Source organism: Cyrtonyx montezumae, unplaced genomic scaffold (genome assembly GCF_038088225.1).
Source record: "Cyrtonyx montezumae isolate F1298 unplaced genomic scaffold, pur_monq_1.0 scaffold_88, whole genome shotgun sequence".
Classification (NCBI taxonomy): Eukaryota; Metazoa; Chordata; class Aves; order Galliformes; family Odontophoridae; genus Cyrtonyx; species Cyrtonyx montezumae.
The window spans coordinates 105,057-126,574 of record NW_027072098.1 but is presented as its reverse complement, the minus strand read 5'-3'; the positions used below and the strand labels follow the sequence as shown (position 1 = coordinate 126,574).

General features: G+C 62.3%; 5 protein-coding genes across 8 annotated transcripts; 3 read left to right on the top strand and 2 right to left on the bottom strand.

Moving 5' to 3' along the window:
- Positions 1-1,074: 1,074 nt before the first annotated feature.
- BRD2 (bromodomain containing 2) lies at positions 1,075-7,462 on the bottom strand. Of its 3 annotated transcripts, none has more exons than XM_065753967.1 (12): positions 7,217-7,462; positions 4,917-5,217; positions 3,937-4,074; positions 3,718-3,859; positions 3,428-3,636; positions 2,968-3,339; positions 2,735-2,863; positions 2,406-2,660; positions 2,128-2,327; positions 1,584-1,894; positions 1,369-1,491; positions 1,075-1,298 (listed from the first exon to the last, which is right to left on the bottom strand). In XM_065753967.1, the coding sequence occupies exons 1-12, from the start codon at positions 7,243-7,245 to the stop codon at positions 1,168-1,170; spliced, it is 2,340 nt and encodes a 779-aa protein (XP_065610039.1). In that variant the 5' UTR covers positions 7,246-7,462; the 3' UTR covers positions 1,075-1,167. The 3 variants fall into 3 exon arrangements, with proteins under 3 accessions (XP_065610039.1, XP_065610040.1, XP_065610041.1); XM_065753968.1 differs by having other exon boundaries at positions 2,128-2,288; XM_065753969.1 differs by lacking the exon at positions 7,217-7,462 and adding an exon at positions 4,442-4,538 and having other exon boundaries at positions 4,917-5,004.
- Positions 7,463-10,862: 3,400 nt separating this feature from the next.
- On the top strand, positions 10,863-12,811 carry LOC136059818 (class II histocompatibility antigen, M alpha chain-like). The gene is made up of 5 exons (XM_065753965.1): positions 10,863-10,959; positions 11,426-11,692; positions 12,167-12,448; positions 12,562-12,681; positions 12,755-12,811. The coding sequence occupies exons 1-5, from the start codon at positions 10,893-10,895 to the stop codon at positions 12,757-12,759; spliced, it is 741 nt and encodes a 246-aa protein (XP_065610037.1). The 5' UTR covers positions 10,863-10,892; the 3' UTR covers positions 12,760-12,811.
- A 66-nt stretch (positions 12,812-12,877) lies between these two features.
- Positions 12,878-14,971, top strand: LOC136059826 (HLA class II histocompatibility antigen, DM beta chain-like). Its single transcript, XM_065753977.1, has 6 exons — positions 12,878-12,895; positions 12,932-13,046; positions 13,455-13,736; positions 14,071-14,346; positions 14,425-14,538; positions 14,648-14,971. Exons 1-6 carry the CDS (start codon positions 12,878-12,880, stop codon positions 14,815-14,817), a joined length of 975 nt encoding a protein of 324 aa, XP_065610049.1. The 3' UTR covers positions 14,818-14,971.
- Positions 14,972-15,180: 209 nt separating this feature from the next.
- On the top strand, positions 15,181-17,277 carry LOC136059844 (HLA class II histocompatibility antigen, DM beta chain-like). The gene is made up of 6 exons (XM_065753996.1): positions 15,181-15,299; positions 15,721-16,002; positions 16,348-16,632; positions 16,707-16,826; positions 17,088-17,123; positions 17,200-17,277. The coding sequence occupies exons 1-6, from the start codon at positions 15,257-15,259 to the stop codon at positions 17,208-17,210; spliced, it is 777 nt and encodes a 258-aa protein (XP_065610068.1). The 5' UTR covers positions 15,181-15,256; the 3' UTR covers positions 17,211-17,277.
- Positions 17,278-17,935: 658 nt separating this feature from the next.
- Positions 17,936-21,515, bottom strand: TAP2 (transporter 2, ATP binding cassette subfamily B member). 2 transcript variants are annotated; one of them, XM_065753999.1, is made up of 10 exons: positions 21,469-21,515; positions 20,531-21,229; positions 20,076-20,206; positions 19,800-20,005; positions 19,410-19,607; positions 19,207-19,335; positions 18,755-19,117; positions 18,526-18,685; positions 18,325-18,461; positions 17,936-18,249 (listed from the first exon to the last, which is right to left on the bottom strand). In XM_065753999.1, exons 2-10 carry the CDS (start codon positions 21,130-21,132, stop codon positions 18,070-18,072), a joined length of 2,106 nt encoding a protein of 701 aa, XP_065610071.1. In that variant the 5' UTR covers positions 21,133-21,229; positions 21,469-21,515; the 3' UTR covers positions 17,936-18,069. The 2 variants fall into 2 exon arrangements, with proteins under 2 accessions (XP_065610071.1, XP_065610072.1); XM_065754000.1 differs by having other exon boundaries at positions 21,448-21,484.
- Between the last annotated feature and the right edge of the window lie 3 nt (positions 21,516-21,518).

The following is a 21,518-nucleotide window of genomic DNA, read 5'->3' as shown; positions in this document are numbered from 1 at the left end:
GTACCCGTGAACCGTTGGGGATTTCCATCGCGTGGGAGGAGGGGAGGGAAGTGAAAGCTGCGTGGGGAAGCGCTCCGACGTCCCCACGGGACATGGATCATTGGGGGGGGGAGGGCGGGGCGCAGGACTGGTATGTTTTGGGGGTCACTTCCACGCATGGTCACCCCTATTCCCCCATAGTACCCTCAGCAGTCACCCCACGTTCTCCAGAGCCCCCTCCCATGCTCCCTACATCATCTCCCCCCATTCCCCCACCCCGGGGCCCCACCAGCAGTGTTGGGTCATGGATATAGGGCCGTGGATCTGTGCCTGCAGTTGTGGGGCAGTGATGCTGTGGCACCTGTCACCGCGCAGAGCTGGGGGGGGGATGTGGCCCAGCTCAACTCGAATAATATTTTCTTTATTTACACGTTAAAGAATCGAAAGGTTTGAAACATACAGTAAGATGAAAACACGGCTCTAAGGGGGCAACGGGGGAGGGGGGGCAGGAGGGTGAAAGGGAGGGGAGGGGGGAAAATAAACAACAAAAACAAAACGAGTAGAAAAAAATTATACAGTCAACGTAAAAAAGGGGCGGCCCTCCCCCTCCCCCCCCTTCCCCTCTCCCCCCCCACAGTGGGATCATGCGGCGCCGCGTGCCGGGGGGGGGTGTAATGTACAGGGGCCGGGCCCGCGCCAGCACGACGCAGCTCCAATAAATTAAAACCCCAAGGGGGGGGTTGCACCACTGCCCCCCCCATCGCTCTGTGTTTTTCCTTCTTTAAATGCTTTTTTTGTTATTTTTTTTCTTTTTTTTTCTTAAAAACCCCCAAACCTTTTTTTTTTTTCCTTTTTTTTTTTTTTTTCTCGGAAAAAATCCCACAAATCAGGAAAAAAAAAAAAAAAAAGAAAAAAAAGAAGAAAATAAAGCCAACCCTAACACAACAAACAATAAAACCTGCCCTGGAGGAGGGGGGGGGAGGAGGGGGGAAAAGCTCCACCACAACACACCCCCCCCCCACCTTTGTCCAACCCCGCCACCCCCTGGGGGGGCTCGGGGTCCTCTGCTCACAGCGGGAGCCCTCCATGGGACGTCCCGCGGGTGCCGGGGGCTCTCAGTCCGCTGACGCCGGCCCGGTCCCGCAGAGCCGCTCGGGATCTGTCCCCCCCCCGTGGTGCTGTGGGGTCTTAACCCGAATCCGAGTCGCTGGTGTCCGAGGACGAGGAGCTGGAGCTGGAGCTGCTGGAGTCGGAGCTGGAGCTGGACGCGCTGAGCCGCGACACGGCCACCTGCTGCGCCGACTCGGGCTTCTCGTTGGCTGCAATGGGACTGCGCTCAGCACCGTGGCCCCGTCCCCCCTTCCTCCCACCCCCATTCCCCACACTCACCCTTTTTCGGGGGTTTCTTGGCGGAGTTGAGCTGCCCGCTGACGTCCTGCAGACGCTTCTCCAGCTCACGCTTCTTCTCCAGCGCCAGTTCCTCTTTCGTCTTCCCCACCGGCTTCTTCATGGCTGTGAGAGGTGGGGTTCAGCCCCGTGCTGCCCCACTCCCTCCCCCCCCCGCAGGGCCACCCACCAGACTCGGCAGCCCCCTCCTCACTCACTCTCGCTGTAGGGTTTGCGGGGTTTCTTCCGCAGGCAGGACAGCACGTAGCGCTCCAGCTCACGCAGCGTGGAGGGTTTGAGGGTCTCGAAGTCGATCTCGATCTCCTCGGGGTTGGAATCTCGCAGGGAGGGCTCCCGGGATTGGATGATGTGCACCACACGGCCCAGCTTCTCCCCTGGCAGCTTGTTGATGTCCAGGCTCAGCTGCCTCTTCTCGTCGTACGTCATCGGTTTGCTCTCCTCCTCCTCCTCCGAATCATAGAGTGTGGGTGGAGGGGGCAGTGCTGCTTTCGCTGCCTTCTTTGAGTTCCTGCAGGAAGTGAAGCATGGTTAGGAACACTAACCCTCATGGACCGCCCCACAGCTGACCCCCCACCCCCCAAAAAACCCCTACAGAGCCCTCCCATCTGCCCACTGCCCCTTTCCCAGTGACCAGCAGTGTTCCATTCTGGCAGCACTCACAGACCAGCTGCCATCAAATCATTGCTGCAGCCCACCTGCCCTCACCACCCCCTTCGCCTGCACGGTGTGAGTGGCACTCACTTGGAGCTGCCCCCGCCGCCGCTCCCCCCGCCGCCCTTCTTGGCTTTGCGGAGCTGCGCCTGACGCGCCCGGCTCTCCTCGTCGCCTCCTCTCCCTTTGTGCTTCTCTGATTTCTTCTTTTTCTTTTTCTCCCGCTTCTTTTTGGGTTTGGAAACGGGGCCCTGTGAGAGGGCAGCCAGCTGCTCGTGCACGGCCCGCAGCTGTGGGGGGAGACAGGGGGTGAGGCGGGCATGGGGAGCGGGCACAGGCAGCAGCACCGGCCCGGCTCCGGCCCTCACCTGCTCCTGCAGCTCTGCCAGGCGGTTGGCGCGCTCCTCCTCTGAGTCAGAGCTCTCCTCACTCTCTGACGAGCTCTCGCTGCTGCTCTCATCCTCATCATCATCTTCATCGTCTTCGTCTTCGTCATCCTCATCACTGGAGGACTCCTCGGAGGAGGATTTGGAGAGGGCTCCGAGCAGCGGGGCGGACACGGAGGGCGGGCTGGCGTCCTGCGGCTCGTCGGGCATCTTGGCGTAGCTGAACTCAAAGACGTCCTAAGAGAGAGGATGCACAGGGATGAGCTCAGTGGGTTGGGGGGCTAAGGGGGCTGCTGGGTGCCCCCACCCACCTGCAGCTTGCGGGCCATGGCCACCACGTCGTGGTCGGGCGGGTTGTACTTGTAGCAGTTGGAGAACATTAACCGGACGTCAGCAGCGAACTCCTGCGCATCGTGGTAGTCCCGGTTCTCCATCTTCCGCTGTGGGGAGGGAAGGGGGTGAGCGGGCCACAAAGCCACCACTCCCCCCCCCAAAAAAATCCCCCATGAGGCTGTGCCAACGCCCACGGGGTCCCCAAGAGAACCTTGATGGTGCTGAGGTCCATGGGGTGTTTGATGATCTCGTGGTAATCGTGCAGCCCCAGCGCTGAGGCGTCGACCGGCTTGTAGAAGGGCCAGGCGTAGGCGGCGTGCTTCTTGGAGAGCAGCTCCTTCAGGATCCCGTTGCAGTATTTGAGCTGCTCCGACAATTTGCCCTTTTTGGAGGTCTGGTGCTGCTGGGAATCTGGCAAGTCCTTCTTGGGGGGTTTGATGGGGCGGCCGCTCTCACGCCGTGCGGGGATTTTGGCCGCCTTGGCCTCCAGCAGCGTGGCCGAGGGGGAGGATTCGCCGCTGGTGGCGATGATGGCGGTGGTGGTGGGGGTGGTGGTGTCTGCTTTCCGCTTCACGCCCTTTTTCTACCAAAATACACAACAGTGGATGACCACGAGGCCCAGCACTCCCCACGGAGCCTCCTCCCACCAGCAAAGGGCTCCCATCTCCCACCTTGGCCACGGGCTGGGTGGGTGCGGGCGCAGCCAGCACGGCCGGGGCAGCGGAGTGCAGCGACTTGAGGAGCGGAGCAGAGATGACGGACGGGTGGGGAATGTTGACGATGGTGGTGGCGATGTCGGGGCTTGGGGTGTACACAGCGGTGTGGGACACAGAGGAGACAGCTGGCACTTGCTGAGCAGCTGTGAGGCCTGCCAGGAGCGCTGGGGGTGGGAGGACACCCCGTTAGCACCAAGATCCCTTCAGTGCTCCACCTGAAGCATAACCCCAAGACTCCCAGGTACCTGCTGCACGTGATGCTCCCTTCTTGTGGCTGTTCTTGGCCACCGGGACCACGATCTCCTGCTCTTCTGGCGGCATCTGGGCCACCTTCTGCAGGAAGATCTTCTCCAGAGTTTGTGCCATCAGCACGATGTCATCTGTGGGCTACGGGGACAACCGAAACGTCACGGGATGCAGAGATGGCACCGCGGGCCCTAAAGCGACCACGGCATGGCCCTCACCTTGTTGTAGATGTAGCAGTTGGTGAACATGGTGTTGAAGTCCTGCATGCACTCGGCCGCCCCCCAGTAGTAGTTGTTCTCCAGGCGCCGCTTGATCGTCCCCATGTCCATGGGCTGCTTGATGATCTTGTGGTAATCCTGCACAGAGGACGGAGGCACAGTCAGCAGCACGCTGGTGAGCACACCGCACCCCTCCCAGCCCCAGAAGCGGTTGGTTTGGGGTTTTTAGGAGCACAACACCCCCACAGAAGCATCAGGATGTTGGCACGCACACAGATCCGCTCTCGCACCATGCAGCAAAAGCAGGGCAAAGGGATGGAAAAAACACCTCCGGGTCCGGTCCCCGCCCGAGAGTGCCACCGTGTCGCTCTGTACCTTCGGGGGACCTTCGGGGCTCTTTTGGGGTGCCTACGCTATGGGGACAGCCAAAACAGCGGTGTCTGCAGCATTAGGTGCAATGGGGGACGCTAGCACTGAAGTAAGAGCAAACCTATGTGGAATTTACCTCTGGGCTTTAAATCCTTGGGCGCCACAGGTGCACGGGGGGCTGGCGTTTAATATTGGGGTCACAAGATGTCTTCTACAAATTCATGGATGGGAATCTGCAAAACGCATTCAGGGCACAAGAGATTAGGTGAGGAAACGTCCGGGTTCCCTCTAGAGCAGCTGCGTCACCTCACCCATACCTGTGCAGTGGCACTGGGAGGGGACAGCAGCTCTGAGGACATCAGGTCACCCTATTGGGGGTGGGGTTCAGAGCCTGTGGGGTTGGGATTACGCCCCCAAGAGAGGGCGAGGCCAGCACAGCCCAGGCACCTGCAGCTGCATCTCTGTGGTGGAGCCCATAGAGGGGACAACGCCGTCCCTGTGGTGGCACTCTCAGGCAGGGGACCACGGCTCGGGGCGGCCCTTAGCACCCAGGGGACAAGTTGTGGGGACACACAGCCACGCTGGGGGACCCGCACGAGGGGGCACGTTACCGGCAGGCCCAGCTTGACGGCGTCGACGGGCTGACGGAAAGGCCAAGCGAACTGGTGCTTCCACAGGGCTTTCATCACCACTTTGTGCAGGTACTGCAGCTGGTTGGTGACCCGGCCGGGCTTTTTGGGGTTTGAGACCTCTGGAGGAGGGGGGTTCGCCTGGGGGGTCTGCAGGGCCGGTACCGAGGCCATGGTGGGGCTCTCGAAGCCCTCGTAAAGCAGCGAGGGTTTGCGGATGCGTTTGCCCGGGGTCGATTCCGTCGCCAAACCCATAAGCCCGGCATTTCCCTCCCCCAGAATCCTGCAAGGGAGACAGAGATGTTATCAGCGGGGAAGGGGCCGGCGTTCCTCCGCTAAGGTGCACCAAAATGGCTCAAAAAAGGAAAAAAAAAAAGAGTAATCGAAAGGAGGAAGACAGGAGCAAACAAAGAGGAGGTGCAGGGAGTGACATCAGCGCCCAGGGGTTACACCAGCCCGGGATGTGACAAGCAGTGCAGACTACAGCGTGACGAGGTGGCACAACACCCCAACGCTGAGGCCCTGGGCTGGGAACGGGACAGCGGACGCCAACGGATGACGCAGCACAGAAGTTTAAGTGGGAAAATGAGGATTTAATTGGGAGGAAAAAATAAATTAAAGAAAAGCAGCTGGGAGAATGTGGAATTGTCTGCAGCACGAGGAGAATTTATCAGCAGGAAAATAGGGGGAATGTAGAGCACTTTCACAGGCAGCTCCCAGTATAACCCCATCCTGCCAAGGACATGGTGGGAATGACAAGGAAGGAAGGTGACAGAAGGACACAGTGGCCCTGGCAGCAGCACCATAGTGTGGGAGGACAGGGTGGGGGACCCCTCAGCGTGGGGACAGCATCCCCAAACGCAGCACTGTCAGCTGAACCCTAAAGGCTTCCAGGTCCTTGTGACCCTGTCCCCGAAGGACCCAGGGGAATGAGGAGTGGATAAATTAGGATGGCCCAGACAGAATCCATGGGGAAAGCACAGCTACCAGGTTCCCTGTAGGATCCATGTCCCCGTGTCCCTGACAGAATTGACACAGACTGCATGGCTGCCAGGTCCCCAACCCCAAAAGATCCACAGCAATAGGGAGCAGATACATAGGCACAAGCAGTTAATCAGTGGGATCTAACTGGCCCCAGATTCAGAGCTTTGTGACCCAGAAGCCCCATACCACTGGTGGAGGTCCCCACTGCACCCTCATCCCCAGGGCAAGGCAGGGACAGCAGCAGGGAGCTGCTGTGTCCCTATATCCCTGCCCCAAAAGGATCCATGGGGATGCGGAACAGATAAATGGGCATGGCCCTGGAGGATCTGGGTCCCTGCCAGGCTTCCTATAGGATCCACAGGGACAGCGAGCAGATAAATGGAGACAAGCAGCAGAGCAATAGGACCCAACTGTCTCTACACATACAGCTTTGAGACATAGCAGCCCCATGTCCCTGTAAGATCCAGGTCCCACATAACTGTTCCCTGTAGGATTCGTGGGGACGATGAGCAGATGACCCTGCAGGATGCAGGTCCGACCTCCCTATCCTTAAAGGATTCATGGGGATGGTACTGTCGATGCACTGTAGGATCCAGGCCCTTGTGTCCCTGTCCTCAAAAGATCTATGGGAACGACTACAATATGCACATATCCTGTGTCCCTGCCAGAATCCATGGGGACAAGGCTACCAGGCTACCAGGTCCCCTGTAGGATCCATGGCCATAAAGGCAGCTTGGCCGGCAAAGGGAAAAGCTAAAGGAAGGAACAGCAGGTCCCTTTAGGGTGCCAGGTCACCGCGTCCCTGTCCCCAAAAGACCCAAGGGAACGCGGAACAAATAAACAGGGAAAAGCAGCAGCTCAGTCGGACAAAACCATGTCAGGTGCAGAGCACTTAGACACACCGGCCCCATCTCCCCATAGGAGTCAGGTCCTAAAGCCCATCGGAACCACGGGGACAGCAAAGCTAACGGGTTCCCTGTAGGACCGAGTCCCGCTGCACCTGTCCCTAAGAATCCACAGGGACTGAGAGCAGATAAACGGTGATAGCTCTGTAAGATCCAGCTCCCCGCGTCCCTGTCGGGATCCACGGGGACCGTGGGGCTGCCGGGTCCCCGCGTCCCTGTCCCCAAACGATGGATCCACGGAGGGCGAGCAATACACAAGACGAGGACAACCAGCAGATGAATGAGACCCAACCGGCCCCAGGCGCGGCAGCCCCACACCACCGTCCCCACGGCAATGCCACCCCACGTTCACAACTCCCACGGCCCCCATTTCTCCCCCCCCATCACACCTACTTGCTCTGGGGATTCACATTCTGCAGCATACCGGCGGCTGCGTGCCCGGCCCTGGCTCCCGGCCTTCCTCCTCCACCTCCTCCTCCTCCTCCCGCCGCCGCCTCCTCCGACGTCCCCCCCACTTTGCCCACCGAGCAGCGCCCGTTAAGGCAGCGGCCCTGGGCCGGGCATGAGGCGGCGGCTCCGGCCGGGCCCCGCCGCGCGCCCTCACATCAGCGGAGAAAATGGCGGCGGGGCCTGGACGGAGAGCGGGGACCTTGCTGTTCTCCGCTGCGCTCGGAACCCGCCGCGACGCCGCCGATATAGGGCCGGGAACGGCGCCGGGAGCCGGATGGATCCTCGGAAGGGCGGCGCAGGGCGGATGGAAGGCGGGCAGAGAGCGGATGGAGGCGGATGGTTCAGCGGGAGGGCTCCATCTTGGCTCGTAGGCCCCGAAGTGGGATCGGTGCCGGCGGCCGCAGGCAGGGGTCGCTACGGAGGCCGGGGAGGGTCCGGTGGAGCCGTCCGGGAGCGCGAAGGCGGGGGCTGGGCCCGCCCGGTGGAGGATGGAGGCGGATTGGGGCCGCCCCCCAGCGCGCGCCGGGTCCGACCCGCACCGTCCCTTCGTCCCCACGAAATGGCGCCGCTCGGCCTGCCCCCGGCCGCCCTTATATAGACACCACCTGGATGCTGATTGGTCGGTGGAAGCGCTGACGTCAGCCACCCGCTTGCACCCGCCCCGCCGACGTCTCATTGGGCGGCGGCGCTCAGCGCGCTGCGCTCCGCTTGGCCGCCCCACACGCCACTCAGCCGCGCCGCTCCCCCCCGCCCTTCCGCCCGGCGCCGGGGTTGTCATTGGTCGACGCTGCCATTCCCGGTGCGCCGATTGGCCACCGCGAATCACGTGAGGGCGGCGCTGTTGGCTGTTGTTGTCGCGCGCGAAGGTGCAGAGGGAGGGGGAGGGCTGAGGCGGGCGCCGCCATTTTGTGCGGCGGCGGCCAACGGGCGCGGGCGTCCCGGGGGCTCGGACCCTCCGCCCAAGGGCTCTTCACGGGGCTCCGAGGACCCCAGTCCGCCCCTGCGGGGCTCGTGAGGCTCTCCCAGCCCGGCGGCGGCCATCGGAGCTGCAGCGGTCTGTGAGCCGCGGGCTGAGCTGCGGTGAGGCGGTGAGCCGGGCCCCGGGGATCCGGACGGGTCCTGAGGTGGTCGCGGCCCTGAGCGCGATCCTAGGGCCCTCAGACCGTCCCCTGCCCTGCTCCTACAGTGATCCTGAGGGGGGAAGGTGCTCCAGGCCACCCCACGGCTCTTCTGAGGTGCTCTGTGTCCCCTTCTCCCTATGGCGATCTGAGAGGGCTGAAGGCCGCCCTCAAAGCAACACTTCTGGGAGCCTTAATACCGCCCCACAGCAACCGGGACCCTCGCAGCCTTCCCAGTCCCCCCCCCCCCCAAAATAAATCCTGGATTCTTCAAGGCTGCGCCACACTGCTGCTGGGGGTCTCAACCCCCTCTCCCCCCCCACACACTAGTTCTGCGGCCCTCAGAACCGCCCCACAGCGACCCGGGACGCTCCATAGCCCCTCCGAAACGATCCTGAGCTTCTCAAGGCCACCCCACAGCCCAGGGGGGCCGCACTGCCTCCCCCCGTGGGGATCCTGGGGGCTCAGTGCCATTGCGGGGCCCTCAGAGGCCCCACGCAACGAATCCTGGGCTCGAGGCCGCCCCACGGCCATCTCAGGGCCTCCACGATCACCCCAATCCTGGGGCGCCCCATGGCTTCCCTAAAGCACCCCCCAACCCTGGGCTTAGTATCCCCTCCTTCCCCCCAAAACCAATCCCAGACACCCCCGCACCCTAAGGCAAACCTTAGGGCGGTCAATGCAATCCCCCGCGGCAACCTCGGGCTGCCCCACGCTCACGCGTGACCCAAATCCCCCCACCCCACCTTTTCTCCCCACCCCAACCCCTCCGGCCCCGCACGCCAAAGGCTCTCAGTGATCCCCCCGCGGCCATCCCGGACCCCAATATGGCTTTGGGATCCCCCCACGGCGCTGCCGGTGCCGCCTCCCCTCCCCCCGCCCCGTGACACAGCACTTTGGATCCCCGCGGGCCCTCCCCGCCGCCGCCCCCGCGCGAACACCCAAACATGGCGCTTTTCGCCCCAAAAGCGCCGCGCACAAAGCGGCGCCGCCCATTGGTCGTCTGCCCGCCGTCCTCGCCTCCCATTGGCCCCTTCGACGGCGGAGGGGAGGGACGGGGTTTGATGGACAGCTCGCGCTCACGTGTCCTACCCCCCCCGATTGGGTCTTTTTGGTTAAAAAAATAAAAGAAAATCGTTAGAAAAGGGCGAAGTTGCCCCATCCACACTCACCTGAGCCGCTCCCGCGCGGGGCCACGGCCCCCGACCCGGTATCATCCTCTCGTCGCCCCCTTAAAGCCCCGTTTTTGGGGCAAAAAATCAAAAAAAACATCCCAGGGCAGAAAAAGGAGCCACGCGCTACGTCAGCTGCGCCGCGATTGGCCGCCCGCCGTCACGTGATGCCCCCGCGCCACTCCGACGGCCCCATTCATGGAGCCCGGGCGGCTCCGCGGGGTCCTATCGCTACTCGGGGGGGTGCGCATGCGCGTTGCAGGGGGCGTACGGGAGGGGTGGGGCTGTGGGGGTGCGCAGCGTTGCTGGGGTGCTGCTGTGGGCGTGCGCGGCATTGCAGGGGTGCAGCTACGAGGGCTCACGGCATTGCAAGCGTGCATCTATACTGGAATTGCAAGGGTGCATCTGTGGGAGTGCCCGGCATTGCAAGGGTGCGCCTCTGGTTGCGCGTATCGTTGCAAAGGGTGCAGATGTGCTGGTGAACGGCACCGCAAGGGTGTATGTATGCGCACAGCATTGCACGGGCGCACCTATGGGTGTGCCTGGCGTTGCAAGCACGCACATGTGGGAATGCGTGCCGTTGCGATGGTGCACCAGAGGGAGTGCTTGGGATTGCAAGGGTGCGCCTATAGCAGTGCCTGGCGTTGCCAGGATGCGCGCAGGGATGCGTACGGCATTGCAGGGGTGCAGCTCCGGCATTGCAGAGGGCCGCACCGCCCTTAGGGCTGTGCAAAGCTGGCTGCGGGTGCAGCGCTTCCAGCTCCGAGGGCGCATTGCAGTGCGGTGCATTGCGGTGCGAGCAATCACTGCCGCCGGTTGAGCAGTGCACGCCCTGGAGATGTCCCCTCGGCTCCGAACTCCGATTTTTACCTCTAAACCCTACGCTTTTACCCCCAAAAAACAGTTTTACACACAAAAGAATGTTTTTACCTCCAAACCTCATGCTTCTCCACCAAAATCCCTAGAAAAAGCAACATCCTCTACGTGATGAGACAATCCTGCGATCTACGCAGCCCTCTCATCTCCTGCTTCGTTAATTAGCGCTGCTCATTAATTGCTTGCGTGTGGCTCAGCGCCTATTACAGCGCCGGGGATCCCCGCTGGTCTCTTCTGCTTAGCAACAAGTGACGCACGGTGACTGCGGAGCGCGGCCATTGGCTGAGCCGTACGACCGCCGCCTGTCACGGCGCAGGTGCCGCCCACGGATGTGTTCTGCCTAGCAACTGATGACGCGAACGAGAGCGCTGCGGGCTTGTTCTGCCCGGCAACCGATGACGCGCGGGCCGCGGGGCGCGGCCGTTGGCTGAACCCGGTGCCGGTAGCGGAGGGATGGGGGCTGCGAGCGGGTCGCTCGTGGCAGCGCTGCTGGGGGCGGTCCTGGGAAGCGTCGGAACCGGTAGGGGAGGAAGGGAAGGGGGGCAAGGGGTGGGCATGGGGTAGTGCCAGGGGAGTCCGAGGTGTGCGCGTGGGCAGCGCAAGGGGTTGTGCAAAGAGTGGATGGTGCACTGGGGCAAGGGTGGGCAGGCAGTAGTGCAAGGAGTTGTGCGAGGGGCGTTCGTGCGCTGGTGCAAGGGGAGGGTGAGCAGGAGGGTGCTTGCGCTCGGGCTGTGCACGGTGTGGTTGGTGCATTAATGCGGCAGGGCTGAGTGTGAGATGAATGAAAGCAGTGTCATGCACTGGGGATGCTTTGTGCTTTGGTGCAAGAGAGGGGTGCACACAGGACAAGGACTGCTCTGCTGCACTGGTGAGTGCAGAGCTTGTGCAAGAGGAAGCGTGAGCAGTGAGTGCACGCACGAGCCGACGTGCACCACACGTGGGGTGTCCCCGTGTCCCCGTGTCCCATGCCCCGTCCGTGCCCGCAGAGCCGTCGCTGCACACGTTGGCCGAGGTGCTCTTCTGCCAACCGGACACGCCGTCGCTGGGCCTGGCAGTGGCCTTCGATGCGGAGCAGCTCTTCTCATTCGATGTCCCCAACTCGAGGTGGCTGCCGCATCTGCCCGACGGCCCCGCGTGGCCCACGGGCATCGAGGAGCCCCGCGAGCTGCAGAAGGACGCCGCGCTGTGCCGCGACCTGCGGGATTTGCTCACCACAATCGCCACTGGGCCGCTGCCCATGCCTGAGGCCAAGGGTGGGTGCTGCTGTCGCCCCACGGAGGGGTCCCCAGTGGTGTGTTCCCAGTGATGCTGTCCGCATGGATGCTGTCCTTGCTGAAGTTGTCTCGATCGATGCATTCCCACTCATGTGTCCCCAGAGGACATTCCCACTGATCCTGTCCCTATTGATCCTGTCCCTATTGATCCTGTCCCCACTGATGCCTCTCCAATGGACATTCCCCTTGATGCTGCCCCCATTGGTGAATCGCAATGATGCGTATCCATTGATGTGTCCCCGTGGATGTGTCCCCAACAATATGTCCCCAGTTGATGCTGTCCCCAGTGATGTGCCCTCAGTGTTGTGTCCCCAGTGATATGCACCCCACAGATATGCCCCCAACAATGCATTCCCAATGCTGTCTCCCCAGCACTATGCTGTCTGAGTGACACATCCCCTATTAAAGCATTCCCACTGCTGTGTCCCCACTGACATGTCCGTCCCCCTGCAGGCATCCCAGTGGCCAACGTCTTCCTGCAGCAGCCGCTGGAGCTGGGCCGCCCCAACACGCTGGTGTGTATGGTGAGCAACATCTTCCCTCCTGCCATCAGCATCAGCTGGGAGCGGGACGGCATCCCTGTCACCGACGGCGTCACCCACGTCACCTACACCCCCAGCGAGGACCTGGGCTTCACACGCTTCTCCTACCTGGCACTGACACCTCACTCTGGTGACATCTATGCCTGCATTGTCACCTGCGAGAGGGACAACACCTCCGTGGTGTCTTACTGGGGTGAGTAGGTGTCACCCGTGGGGACGGTGCTTCGTGTCCCCACAGTGGTGGCTCGCTGGGGGGAGTGGGTGCCACCCACGGGGGCATGGGGACAGCTCTGTGTGTCCCTGCAGTGCCACAGGACCCCATCCCCTCGGACATGGTGGCCACGGCGGTGTGCGGAGCGGTGACGGTGCTGGGCATCCTGCTGGCACTGCTGGGTTTGGGGCTGCTGCTGTCCGCCCGCCGGCGTGGTATGTGGGGACAACGGGGGCAATGGGGACAGCGGGGACACTGCACCCCATACTCATTGGTGTCCCCCGTTAGGATGATCCCTCGGCGTGGGAACAGCGGCAGCGGTGTAATTAAAGGCCTTCGTTTGCAGCGCGGTGTCCTCGTTTGTCCCCATTCCGGGAGGGGTGGCACTTAATGGGATTGGGCGTTGTCCCCATGGCCCCAAGTGGCAAAGTCTGATCCCATTGCACCTCCCATGGGGTGACGTAGGGAGGAGGAGGAGGAGGTGGCACAGGGGAGACGAAGGCTGCAACGCTCCCGATGGGGCCGACAGGTCTCGGGGTGCTGAGGGCAATGGGGCTGGCACTGAGCTGTGGGGCAGCAGGTAGGATGTGGGGCAGCATGAGGTGAAGCATGGTGGGGGGGTTTAGGGTGCAACATGGGCTTCCTGGGGTGCAGCATGTGGGTTTGGGGGTGCATCATGCAGGTTTGCGGGTGCAGTGTGAGGTTTTGGGGTGAAACATGAGGTTTTAGGGCATGGTGTGGGGTTTTGGAGTGCACCGTGGGGTGCTGCACGTATTCATTGGACACAGCATGGGATTCTTGGGGTGCAGTGAGACTTTTTAGGGTACAACATGGGATTTTCAGCCTGCTGCATGGGCTTTCATGGCGCAGGGCAGGGGTTCTAGGGTGCAGCACGGGGTTTTAGGGTACAAAGTGGGGCTCTTGCAGTGCAGCACGGGGCATTGGGGTGCAGCCCTGCTGCCGTGCCCACCCTGTGCCCCCAACACAGGCGCCTTCATGGTGCACGTGGCCAGCTCCTGCCCGCTGGCAGCCAACGGCTCCCTGGGGGGCTTCGACCTCACCGTGGCCTTCAACAAGAACCCGCTGCTGTGCTACGACCCCGACGACCACCGCTTCGTCCCCTGCGATTGGGGGCTGCTGCACAACGTCGCCACGTTGCTCGCCGAACTCCTGAACGACGATGCCACCTGGGAGCAGCGTGCGGAGGCACGGAGACGGGCGTGCAGCAAGCTGGCTGCTCAGTTCTGGGCACACACAGCACTGCGCAGGAGTGAGCACCGCTGCATGCAAGGGGAGCGTTGCAAAGGGGGGACGTTGCACGGGGTTGTTGCGTGGGGGGGGGTTGCAATGGGGCGATGCATTGCTGGGCATTGCATGGGACGTTGCATAGGATGCATGGGATGCCACGCAGAGGATTTGCATGGGGAACACACAGAGACATCGCATGGGAATGTAGTGTGGGGTCATCGCACAAGGAACTGAGAGGGACATTGCACAGGGACGTGGCATGGGGACGTGGCACAGGGCGATGCACGAGGACATTGCACGGATATGGGGTGACAACGGCACCGTCCCCAGCTCTGACCACCCCCTCCTTGCTCCAGCACCGCCCCAGGTCCGCATCGTCCCTGTCACTGTCCCCAACGACCCCGACACCGTCCGCCTCATCTGCCACGTGTGGGGCTTCTACCCATCCGCAGTGACCGTGCAGTGGCTGTACAATGGGCTTGTGGTGGCCTCGGGTGACACCACAGTGCTGCCCAATGGGGACTGGACCTACCAGACACAGGTGGCCCTGAGGGCCAGCACCGCAGCCGGGAGCACCTACACGTGCTCAGTGTGGCACGCCAGCCTGGAGCAGCCGCTGCAGGAGGACTGGAGTGAGTGTGGGGACGGAGATGTGACACCCACACCCCACAGTCCCCCGTGGGCTCATTGCGTCCGTGTTGTCCCCACAGGTCCCAGTTTATCCCCGGCGATGACGGTGAAGGTGGCGGTGGCGGCCATGGCGCTGACGCTGGGGTTGGTGGCACTCAGCGCTGGGGTTTCCAGTTTCTGTCATCGGCCACGGGGTGAGGGATGAGGACGCGGTGGTGGGGACGTGTGTGACCCAGTGTGTGACGGGGGACCCAGTGTCCAGTGAGGAGCATCCCCCCTAATTCATCATCTTCTGTGTGGCAGGTCCCGGTGCTGCTCCAGGTCCCCGTTCTGATGCAGGTTCTCATTCCAGTTCTGGTATCCAGATTGACCTCAGTCCAAGTTCCGGTTCCCATCCCAGTCCTGGTCCCCATTCCGGTCCTGATCCCCATTCTGGTCTCGGTCCTGGTCCTGGATCTGCTCCTGGTCCCTGACCCTGACCCCGGTCCCGTTCCGCATCCTGATGCCGGTCCCAGTCCTGGTCCTGCTCCCAGTTTGGGGACCTCAATGACAGTAACTCCCACATCCCAAAGTGGGGACCCCCAGTTTGGGGGTGATAGGCTCTCACCCCTCAATAAAACCATCTGCAGCCCCAACCCCGCTCCAATTCTTTGTTCTCACGTCGGGTGGGCGGGCCCCCTATGCTCCCACTGCTCCCACTGCTTCTACTCCTCGTCTATGTCCCGTGAGCGCCGGCTCCGCTGTGTTCTGCTCCGGTAACAGATGACGCGGCCGCGGCGCGGCCTCTGATTGGCTGCTCCGTGTCCCCTTCTTTCTTCCCCCCATCCGCCCCCATGGCCATGAGACGCGGGATGTGGGGTGGGGTGGGGTGGGAGGAGCAGAGGATCCGCCCCCCCGCTGCCCCCCTCCGCGATGTTGGTGCTGTTGGGGCTGCTGCTGGGAGCGCGGGGGGCAGGTGGGAGTTTGGGGTTTGGGTGGTTGCGGGGGGCTCTGCTTAATCGGATTATGGGGAGAGTCTTGGAGGGGCTCTGCTTAATGGGATTCTGCTGGGGTTCTGGAGATCATGTTCTATGGGATCATGGTAGAAGCTTAAAGGGGGGCTCTGCATAATGGGATTGTGGGGGGTCTCAGCTTTGTAGGATGTTGGGGATGATTTGGGGGGGTGGGTCTCAGCCTTTGAGATATTGAGGCCGCTTTGGGGGGAATGGTTTCAGCCCTTAGGACCCCCAGGGAGGGCTTTAGGGTGGGCTCAACCTTACAGGATCCCATTGTGGAGCTCAGCTCACTGCTGTGTCCCCGTGGGGACCTTTGGGGTCTCCCCCACGGGGACGGGGTCGCTGCCAGTGCTGCCATCTCCCCACTGTCCCCCAGCGCAGGCGCCTTCATGGTGCACGTGGCCAGCTCCTGCCCGCTGGCGGCCAACAGCTCTCTGCTGGGCTTCGACATCACCGTGGCCTTCAACAAGAACCCGCTGCTGTGCTACGACCCCGACGGCCGCCGCTTCGTCCCCTGCGATTGGGGGCTGCTGCGGGACATCGCCGCGTGGATTGCCACCGCCATCAACAACGACCCCACCTGGGTGCAGCGCGCGGAGGCGCGGAGACGGGCGTGCAGCGAGCTGGCTGCACGGTTCTGGGCACACACAGCACTGCGCAGGAGTGAGCACTGCACGGGGGCTTTGCAGAGGGCTCTGCGTGGGGGTGATGCGTGGGATGCTGCTTAAGGGTCTCAAAGCATGGGGATGCTGCGGGGGAAAGTTGCGTGGAATATCGGTTGGTGGCACTGCAGTGTGTGTTGCATGGAGTTTGCTAAAAGGAGATGTTGCACGGGGCATCGCGTGGTATCGCACACTGCATGGAGCATTGCATGGGGAATCCTGTGGGGAAGTGAGGTGGGGAAGTTGCACAGAGCATTGCATGGGGCATTGCACAGAGGGAACTTTGCATAGAATGGGACGGGACCACCTCTATCCCCCACTGCTGACCATCCCCATCTCGCTCCAGCTCAGCCCCAAGTCCGCATCGTCCCCGCTCAGACGGGGAGCCCCAGCGTGCCCATCCGCCTCACCTGCCACGTGTGGGGCTTCTACCCCCCCGAGGTGACCATCATCTGGCTGCACAATGGGGACATCGTGGGGCACGGCAACTACTCACCCATCTCCACCATCCCCAGTGGGAATTGGACCTACCAGACGCAGTTGGCCCTGTCGGTGGCCCCGGAGGTGGGGGACACCTACACATGCACGGTGCAGCATGCCAGCCTGGAGGAGCCCCTCCTGGTGGACTGGAGTGAGTTGAGGCTGAGGAGGTGACACAGGGACAGTGGTATCCCTGCTGTGTCACTGCTGTCTGTGTCCCCGCAGGTCCTGGGCTGACACCGGAGGTGACACTGATGGTGGCTGTGGCCACTGTGGTGATGGTACTGGGGCTCAGCTTGCTCCTCACAGGCACCTACCGCTGGCGGACCCTGCCTCCTTTCCCAGGTGGGTGCTTGGGAGGGACCCTGTGGGGCTCCATGGATCTCTGTGGGGTCTCTGAGGGTCCCTGTGGGTCTCTATGTGTTGCTATGAATCTCTCTGTTCTCTGTATCCACCTCTATGGGGTCTCTGTCAGTCCCTATGGGTTGCTATGGGGTCTTTGTGGGTCCCTCTGTGGGGTCGCTATTGGTGTCTGTGCGTCTCTATGGGGTCTCAATGCGATGTGACCACGTGTGACCCCACTCACTGCTCCCGTTCCCCCACCAGGTTATGCTCCACTCCCCGGTGCCAACTACCCTTCAGGTAACAGTGTCCCCAACCTCTTCCCATCGCTGTTGGTGAGGACTCAGTGACCCCATCTCTCCCTGTGTCCCCGCAGGCAACATCTGATGGACACCCACTGTCACCACCTGTCCCCACCCCCCACCCCGAGCCATGGTGCTGACATAAAGACACTGTGCAGCCTCTGTTGGTGTCTCCAATGACTTTTGGGGATGGGGTGTTGTCACTGGGGAGGGGACGCGATGTCCATGATGGTGATGGTGGGTGACACTGTGCACAAGGAGATATCCGGGCACTGGTGGCACTGCAGTGCATGCAGCTCAGGGCTGCGTCACAGCTCTGGTTTTCCCAATGTCATCCCTGCATGCCAGGATGTGGGATAGGACCCTAATGTGGTGACCCCACTGAGTCCCATTTTGTCCCTTTATGATCACACAGAGCACTGAGCATTCCCACAGAGGTTGGGGGTCTCCTCTACAAATACTCAAAGCCCACCTGGTTTGACTGCAGTAGGGAACTGCTTTGGGGGGGGGGGTGCAGAGGTCCCTCCCACCCCCTGCAGTCCTGTGCTCACCCCACGCTCTTTGCTCATTGCTGCATCACACACTGCTGCTCTCCTTCCTCCCGCAGCGTTCACCCTCATGCTCTCCCTGGTACCCGCATGACTTTGGCATGGAGACATGGCTGGAAATTTTGTCCCACTTTTAGGTGAGCTGTGCCTCTCCCCCTTAATCTACAGTGCTGCTGCCATCGCATTTTGAAGGCAAACACAGCTTCCAGAACCCACCATGCATTGAGGCTGAGCTGCCCACCCCCACACCCCAACCTGCTGCTCCTTTACAAAGCATCTCCACTTTATTCCACACAAATCTCAGAGCATCCCACGCTTCCCATCCTGCAGCTGGGAGCAGAGCCAGCCACTGCTCCTCATGTCCCATTGCATCCCGCCCCAGCTGCCCCATGGCTGTCAGCACTGGAGCAAACGGCTGTAGGGTCCTCCTCGGGTCCCCAGCTCTGTGGGTGTCCCCATCTCGGCCACTGTGCCGTTCTCCAGCACCACAACGCGATCCGCCTTCTCCAGCATCCACAGTTGGTGGGTGATGAGCAGCACCGTCCGGTCCCCCCCATTCCTCACGCACTGCTGCAGCTGTAGGACACGCAGCTGACTGTCAGCACACGCTGTGGGGCCAGACCCCCACCCCCAACACTGCCCAGCGCTCACCATCACATTGCCGTCCCCATCCAGAGCGCTGGTGGCTTCATCGAGGATGAGGACGGTGGGACGCCGCACCAGCGCGCGGGCGATGGCGATGCGCTGCTTCTGCCCCGCCGACAGCTGCCCCCCTCTCTCCCCTACATCTGCAGGAGCAAGGCAGGATGATGAGTGGGGTCACACACCCAGGTCCCCCCCTCTGGCACTCACCGGTGTCAAAGCCTTGCTCCAGCTCAGAGATGAAGCCCAAAGCGCCCGCAGCCCTCGCGGCCGCTACGATCTCCTCCTCCTCGCAGTCCTCCATCCCATAAGCAATGTTATCCCGAATGGAACCAGAGAAGAGCACGGGTTCCTGCCCCACCAGTGCCACCTACCCAAAGGGAAGAGGCTGAGCCCTGGCACCGCTCAGTGCAGCCACATCTCCCCGCACTCCCCTCACCTGGCGGTGCAGGTAGCGGTGCTCGTAGTCCCGCAGTGGGACCCCGTCCAGCAGCACCTCCCCGGCTCCAGGCTCATAGAATCGCTCCAGCAGCGCCGCACACGTGCTCTTCCCACTGCCATTCAGCCCCACCAACGCCGTCACCTCGCCGGGGCACAGCTCGAAGGTGACCTCCCGCAGGACAAGGTGCTCGGGGCGAGTGGGATAAGCAAAGGACACCTGATGGAAGGTGACGTGGCCCCGCAGCGTGGTGGGCACGTAGGTGCCACCGGTGCCCACAGCTCGCTCCTGGTCCAGGTAATCGAAGACCTTGCAGGCGGCCGCCGCATTGCTCAGCAGATCACCATAGGAATACGCCAGCGCCTGCATGGCAGAGCAGCCAGGGTGGGGACACAGGGATGCGGCCACAAACGTGGGGATCCGGTGGCAGGGGACGCAGTGCCCGACCTCACCTGCACGCAGTTGCCAGCATGAGTCTGGTAGAGGATGAAGGCGATGAGGCCGCCGGCGGTGATGGTCCCCTCGCGGAGCTGCTGGTGCCCACAGTACAGCACCAGCGCCTGCACGGCCAGCTGCAGTGCCTGTGGGGATGGGGCTGAGTGGGGATGTCCCCATCCCACCCGGACAGTGGGGTGTCCCCTCGTGCCATCCTCACCCTCTGGATGAGGAGAAAGATGGCCTTCTCCGTGTCTCGCTGGTCCCGCAGCCGCAGGGTCTTGCCCAGCGCCTGGCTGTAGCGCTGCTCCTCCTCCTCCTCGCCATTGAAGACTCGCACTGTCTCGATGGAGGAGATGGACTCCTGCACCACAGCTCCGGTGTTGGCTGCTGCATCCAGCACAGCCCGCTGCAGCATCTGGGGTGGACAGTGGGTGTCAGCACCCACAGTCAAGTCCTCACCGTCCCACTTCCACTCCTGTTCTGCTCTTTGCCATCTCATCCTCACTGTGCTGCCCCACCTCCCTATCCCCACTCCCACTGTTCCCATCCCATTACCGTTGTCTCCATCCCTGCCACCCTGTCCCTGCTGTCCCATCCCCACCATCACCTGGTGCCGGGTGTCGTAGACTTTCCGTGCAGCGATGGCGAGCGGCACTTCGAGCAGCGCCAGCAGCGTCAGGCGTGGGGACAGCCCCAGCATGAAGGCACAGAGCCCCAGCACCTTCCCCAGGTTCCTCAGCATGACATTGATGTTGAATGCCAACACGCTGCTCGCCAGCGTCACGTCGGTGCTCAGCCGGGAGGCCAGCTCGGCTGCGGGGTTGTGCGGGGTGAGCTGGGGGCACGATGTGGGGACAGGAACAAAGGTGTCCCCAACCCATACCTGCTGTGGTCTTCTGGAAGAAGGCGAGGTCCCGGTACACCAGGCTGGAGAAGAGCTGGTCACGGGTGCGCAAAATGAAGCGGGACTTGATGAAGAAGAAGAGGCCACCGCGGCAGCCGGCAAAAAGAGAGCTGGGAAGGAATCGGGGGGGCGACCTCAAAACCCACTACAGGGACAATGGAGACCCCAAAACCCATCAGGAAACAGCTAGGGTTTCAAGGAGTCTGAGAGTGGAGACCCTAAAAGCCATCAGAGAGCCACTAGTAGTTGGTGGGGTGCAGGGACAGAGACCCCACCCCCAAACTCATCAGACAACCAAAAAGGGGTTGGCCCAGTCTGATGATGGAGTCCCCAGATGCCCTCAGATGATCACCAGGAATGGACAGAGACTCCCACATCCATCAGATGACCACCAGAGGGGGGTGGGGTTTGGTGGAGGGATGTGGGGACCCTACCTGCTGGCAGAGGCCAGGCACATGAGGCCAACAGCAGTGCTGAAGGTGGCGAGGTTGTCCTTATGGCGGAGGACATCCAGGGCCCTCCCGGTGCAGTAGGGCACTGAGGTCTCACCCAGTGCAGCCAATGCGAGGAAGAGGAAGGCGCAGCTGAGGAAGGGCCACTCGGGCCAGGCAAGGGCCAGCAGCCGTTTCAGGGGCACCCAGGTCTCTGCCTTCTTTGCCCCCACAGCCGCAGTGGGGACCAGGAGGCTCCAGGTGAGCAATGCCACCATGGCTGTCGCATGGGTCAGCACTAACCAGAACGGTGTGGCAGTGGCCAGCAGCACCGGCGCGGCTCCAGGCAGCCCCAGATAGCCCCTTAGGGTCAGGAAGACAGCGGGGGCCAGGCTCAGCAGCACTGCGGCCCCGTGGGGTCCCCTGGGGGCCAACAGCCGCCCGCCCCCCCCCAGCACCAGGAGGCGCAGCCCAGCCTCCAGCCAGGAGCCCACCCATCCCAAATGGGCCAGTGCTGGGAAGAAGTGGGCCAGGGTCAACATGAGAGCCAGGTCAGCCAGGAGCAGGGTGCAAGCCAGGCGAGAAATGTGGGGTGGCATCGGCATGGCTGCAGGTGGGGACCCCCCGAGCCTCTGGTGCACAGCTGGACCGGGTGGGCTCCGTGGGGTGCTCCTGGCAAAGGTCCTCAGCTCTTCTCAGCACCTGGAACACACGGCAGTGCTTCTAGAACGGCCCCCAAGACCCTGCCCGGAATACACACCAGTGGGCACCAGTTCCCTCCAATGGACCCCATTCCCATCCAGCCCCCACCAATCCCCTCCAGCCCCTAACAGCTCCCACCAGCCCCTCACCAGTTCCCCCAGTCCCCTCCAGCCCCTACCAGTCCCCTCCAGTCCCTACCAGTCCCCTCCAGTCCCTACCAGTCCCCTCCAGCCCGTCACCGCCGCCGCTCTCCATCTCCTCCCTCCGCATCCTCTCTTTCACTTTCAGT

Bases quoted from the DNA above. Each gene is read 5' to 3' on its own strand.
- BRD2 (XM_065753967.1), bottom strand. From the start codon at position 7,245: ATGCTGCAGAATGTGAATCCCCAGAGCAA. The intron at 5,218-7,216 runs GTAGGTGTGATG...TCTCCCTTGCAG, and splicing joins AATGTGAATCCCCAGAGCAA to GATTCTGGGGGAGGGAAATG. The intron at 1,492-1,583 runs GTGAGTGAGGAG...CACCTCTCACAG, and splicing joins CCGCAAACCCTACAGCGAGA to CCATGAAGAAGCCGGTGGGG.
- LOC136059818 (XM_065753965.1), top strand. From the start codon at position 10,893: ATGGGGGCTGCGAGCGGGTCGCTCGTGGCAGCGCTGCTGGGGGCGGTC. The intron at 11,693-12,166 runs GTGGGTGCTGCT...GTCCCCCTGCAG, and splicing joins GCCCATGCCTGAGGCCAAGG to GCATCCCAGTGGCCAACGTC. The intron at 12,449-12,561 runs GTGAGTAGGTGT...GTGTCCCTGCAG, and splicing joins CTCCGTGGTGTCTTACTGGG to TGCCACAGGACCCCATCCCC.
- LOC136059826 (XM_065753977.1), top strand. The intron at 13,737-14,070 runs GTGAGCACCGCT...TCCTTGCTCCAG, and splicing joins ACACACAGCACTGCGCAGGA to CACCGCCCCAGGTCCGCATC. The intron at 14,347-14,424 runs GTGAGTGTGGGG...TTGTCCCCACAG, and splicing joins GCCGCTGCAGGAGGACTGGA to GTCCCAGTTTATCCCCGGCG.
- LOC136059844 (XM_065753996.1), top strand. From the start codon at position 15,257: ATGTTGGTGCTGTTGGGGCTGCTGCTGGGAGCGCGGGGGGCAG. The intron at 15,300-15,720 runs GTGGGAGTTTGG...CCCCCAGCGCAG, and splicing joins GCTGGGAGCGCGGGGGGCAG to GCGCCTTCATGGTGCACGTG. The intron at 16,003-16,347 runs GTGAGCACTGCA...ATCTCGCTCCAG, and splicing joins ACACACAGCACTGCGCAGGA to CTCAGCCCCAAGTCCGCATC.
- TAP2 (XM_065753999.1), bottom strand. From the start codon at position 21,132: ATGCCGATGCCACCCCACATTTCTCGCCTGGCTTGCACCCTGCTCCTG. The intron at 19,336-19,409 runs GTGAGGATGGCA...CCATCCCCACAG, and splicing joins TCTTTCTCCTCATCCAGAGG to GCACTGCAGCTGGCCGTGCA. The intron at 18,686-18,754 runs GTGAGGGGAGTG...CCCTTTGGGTAG, and splicing joins ACCGCTACCTGCACCGCCAG to GTGGCACTGGTGGGGCAGGA.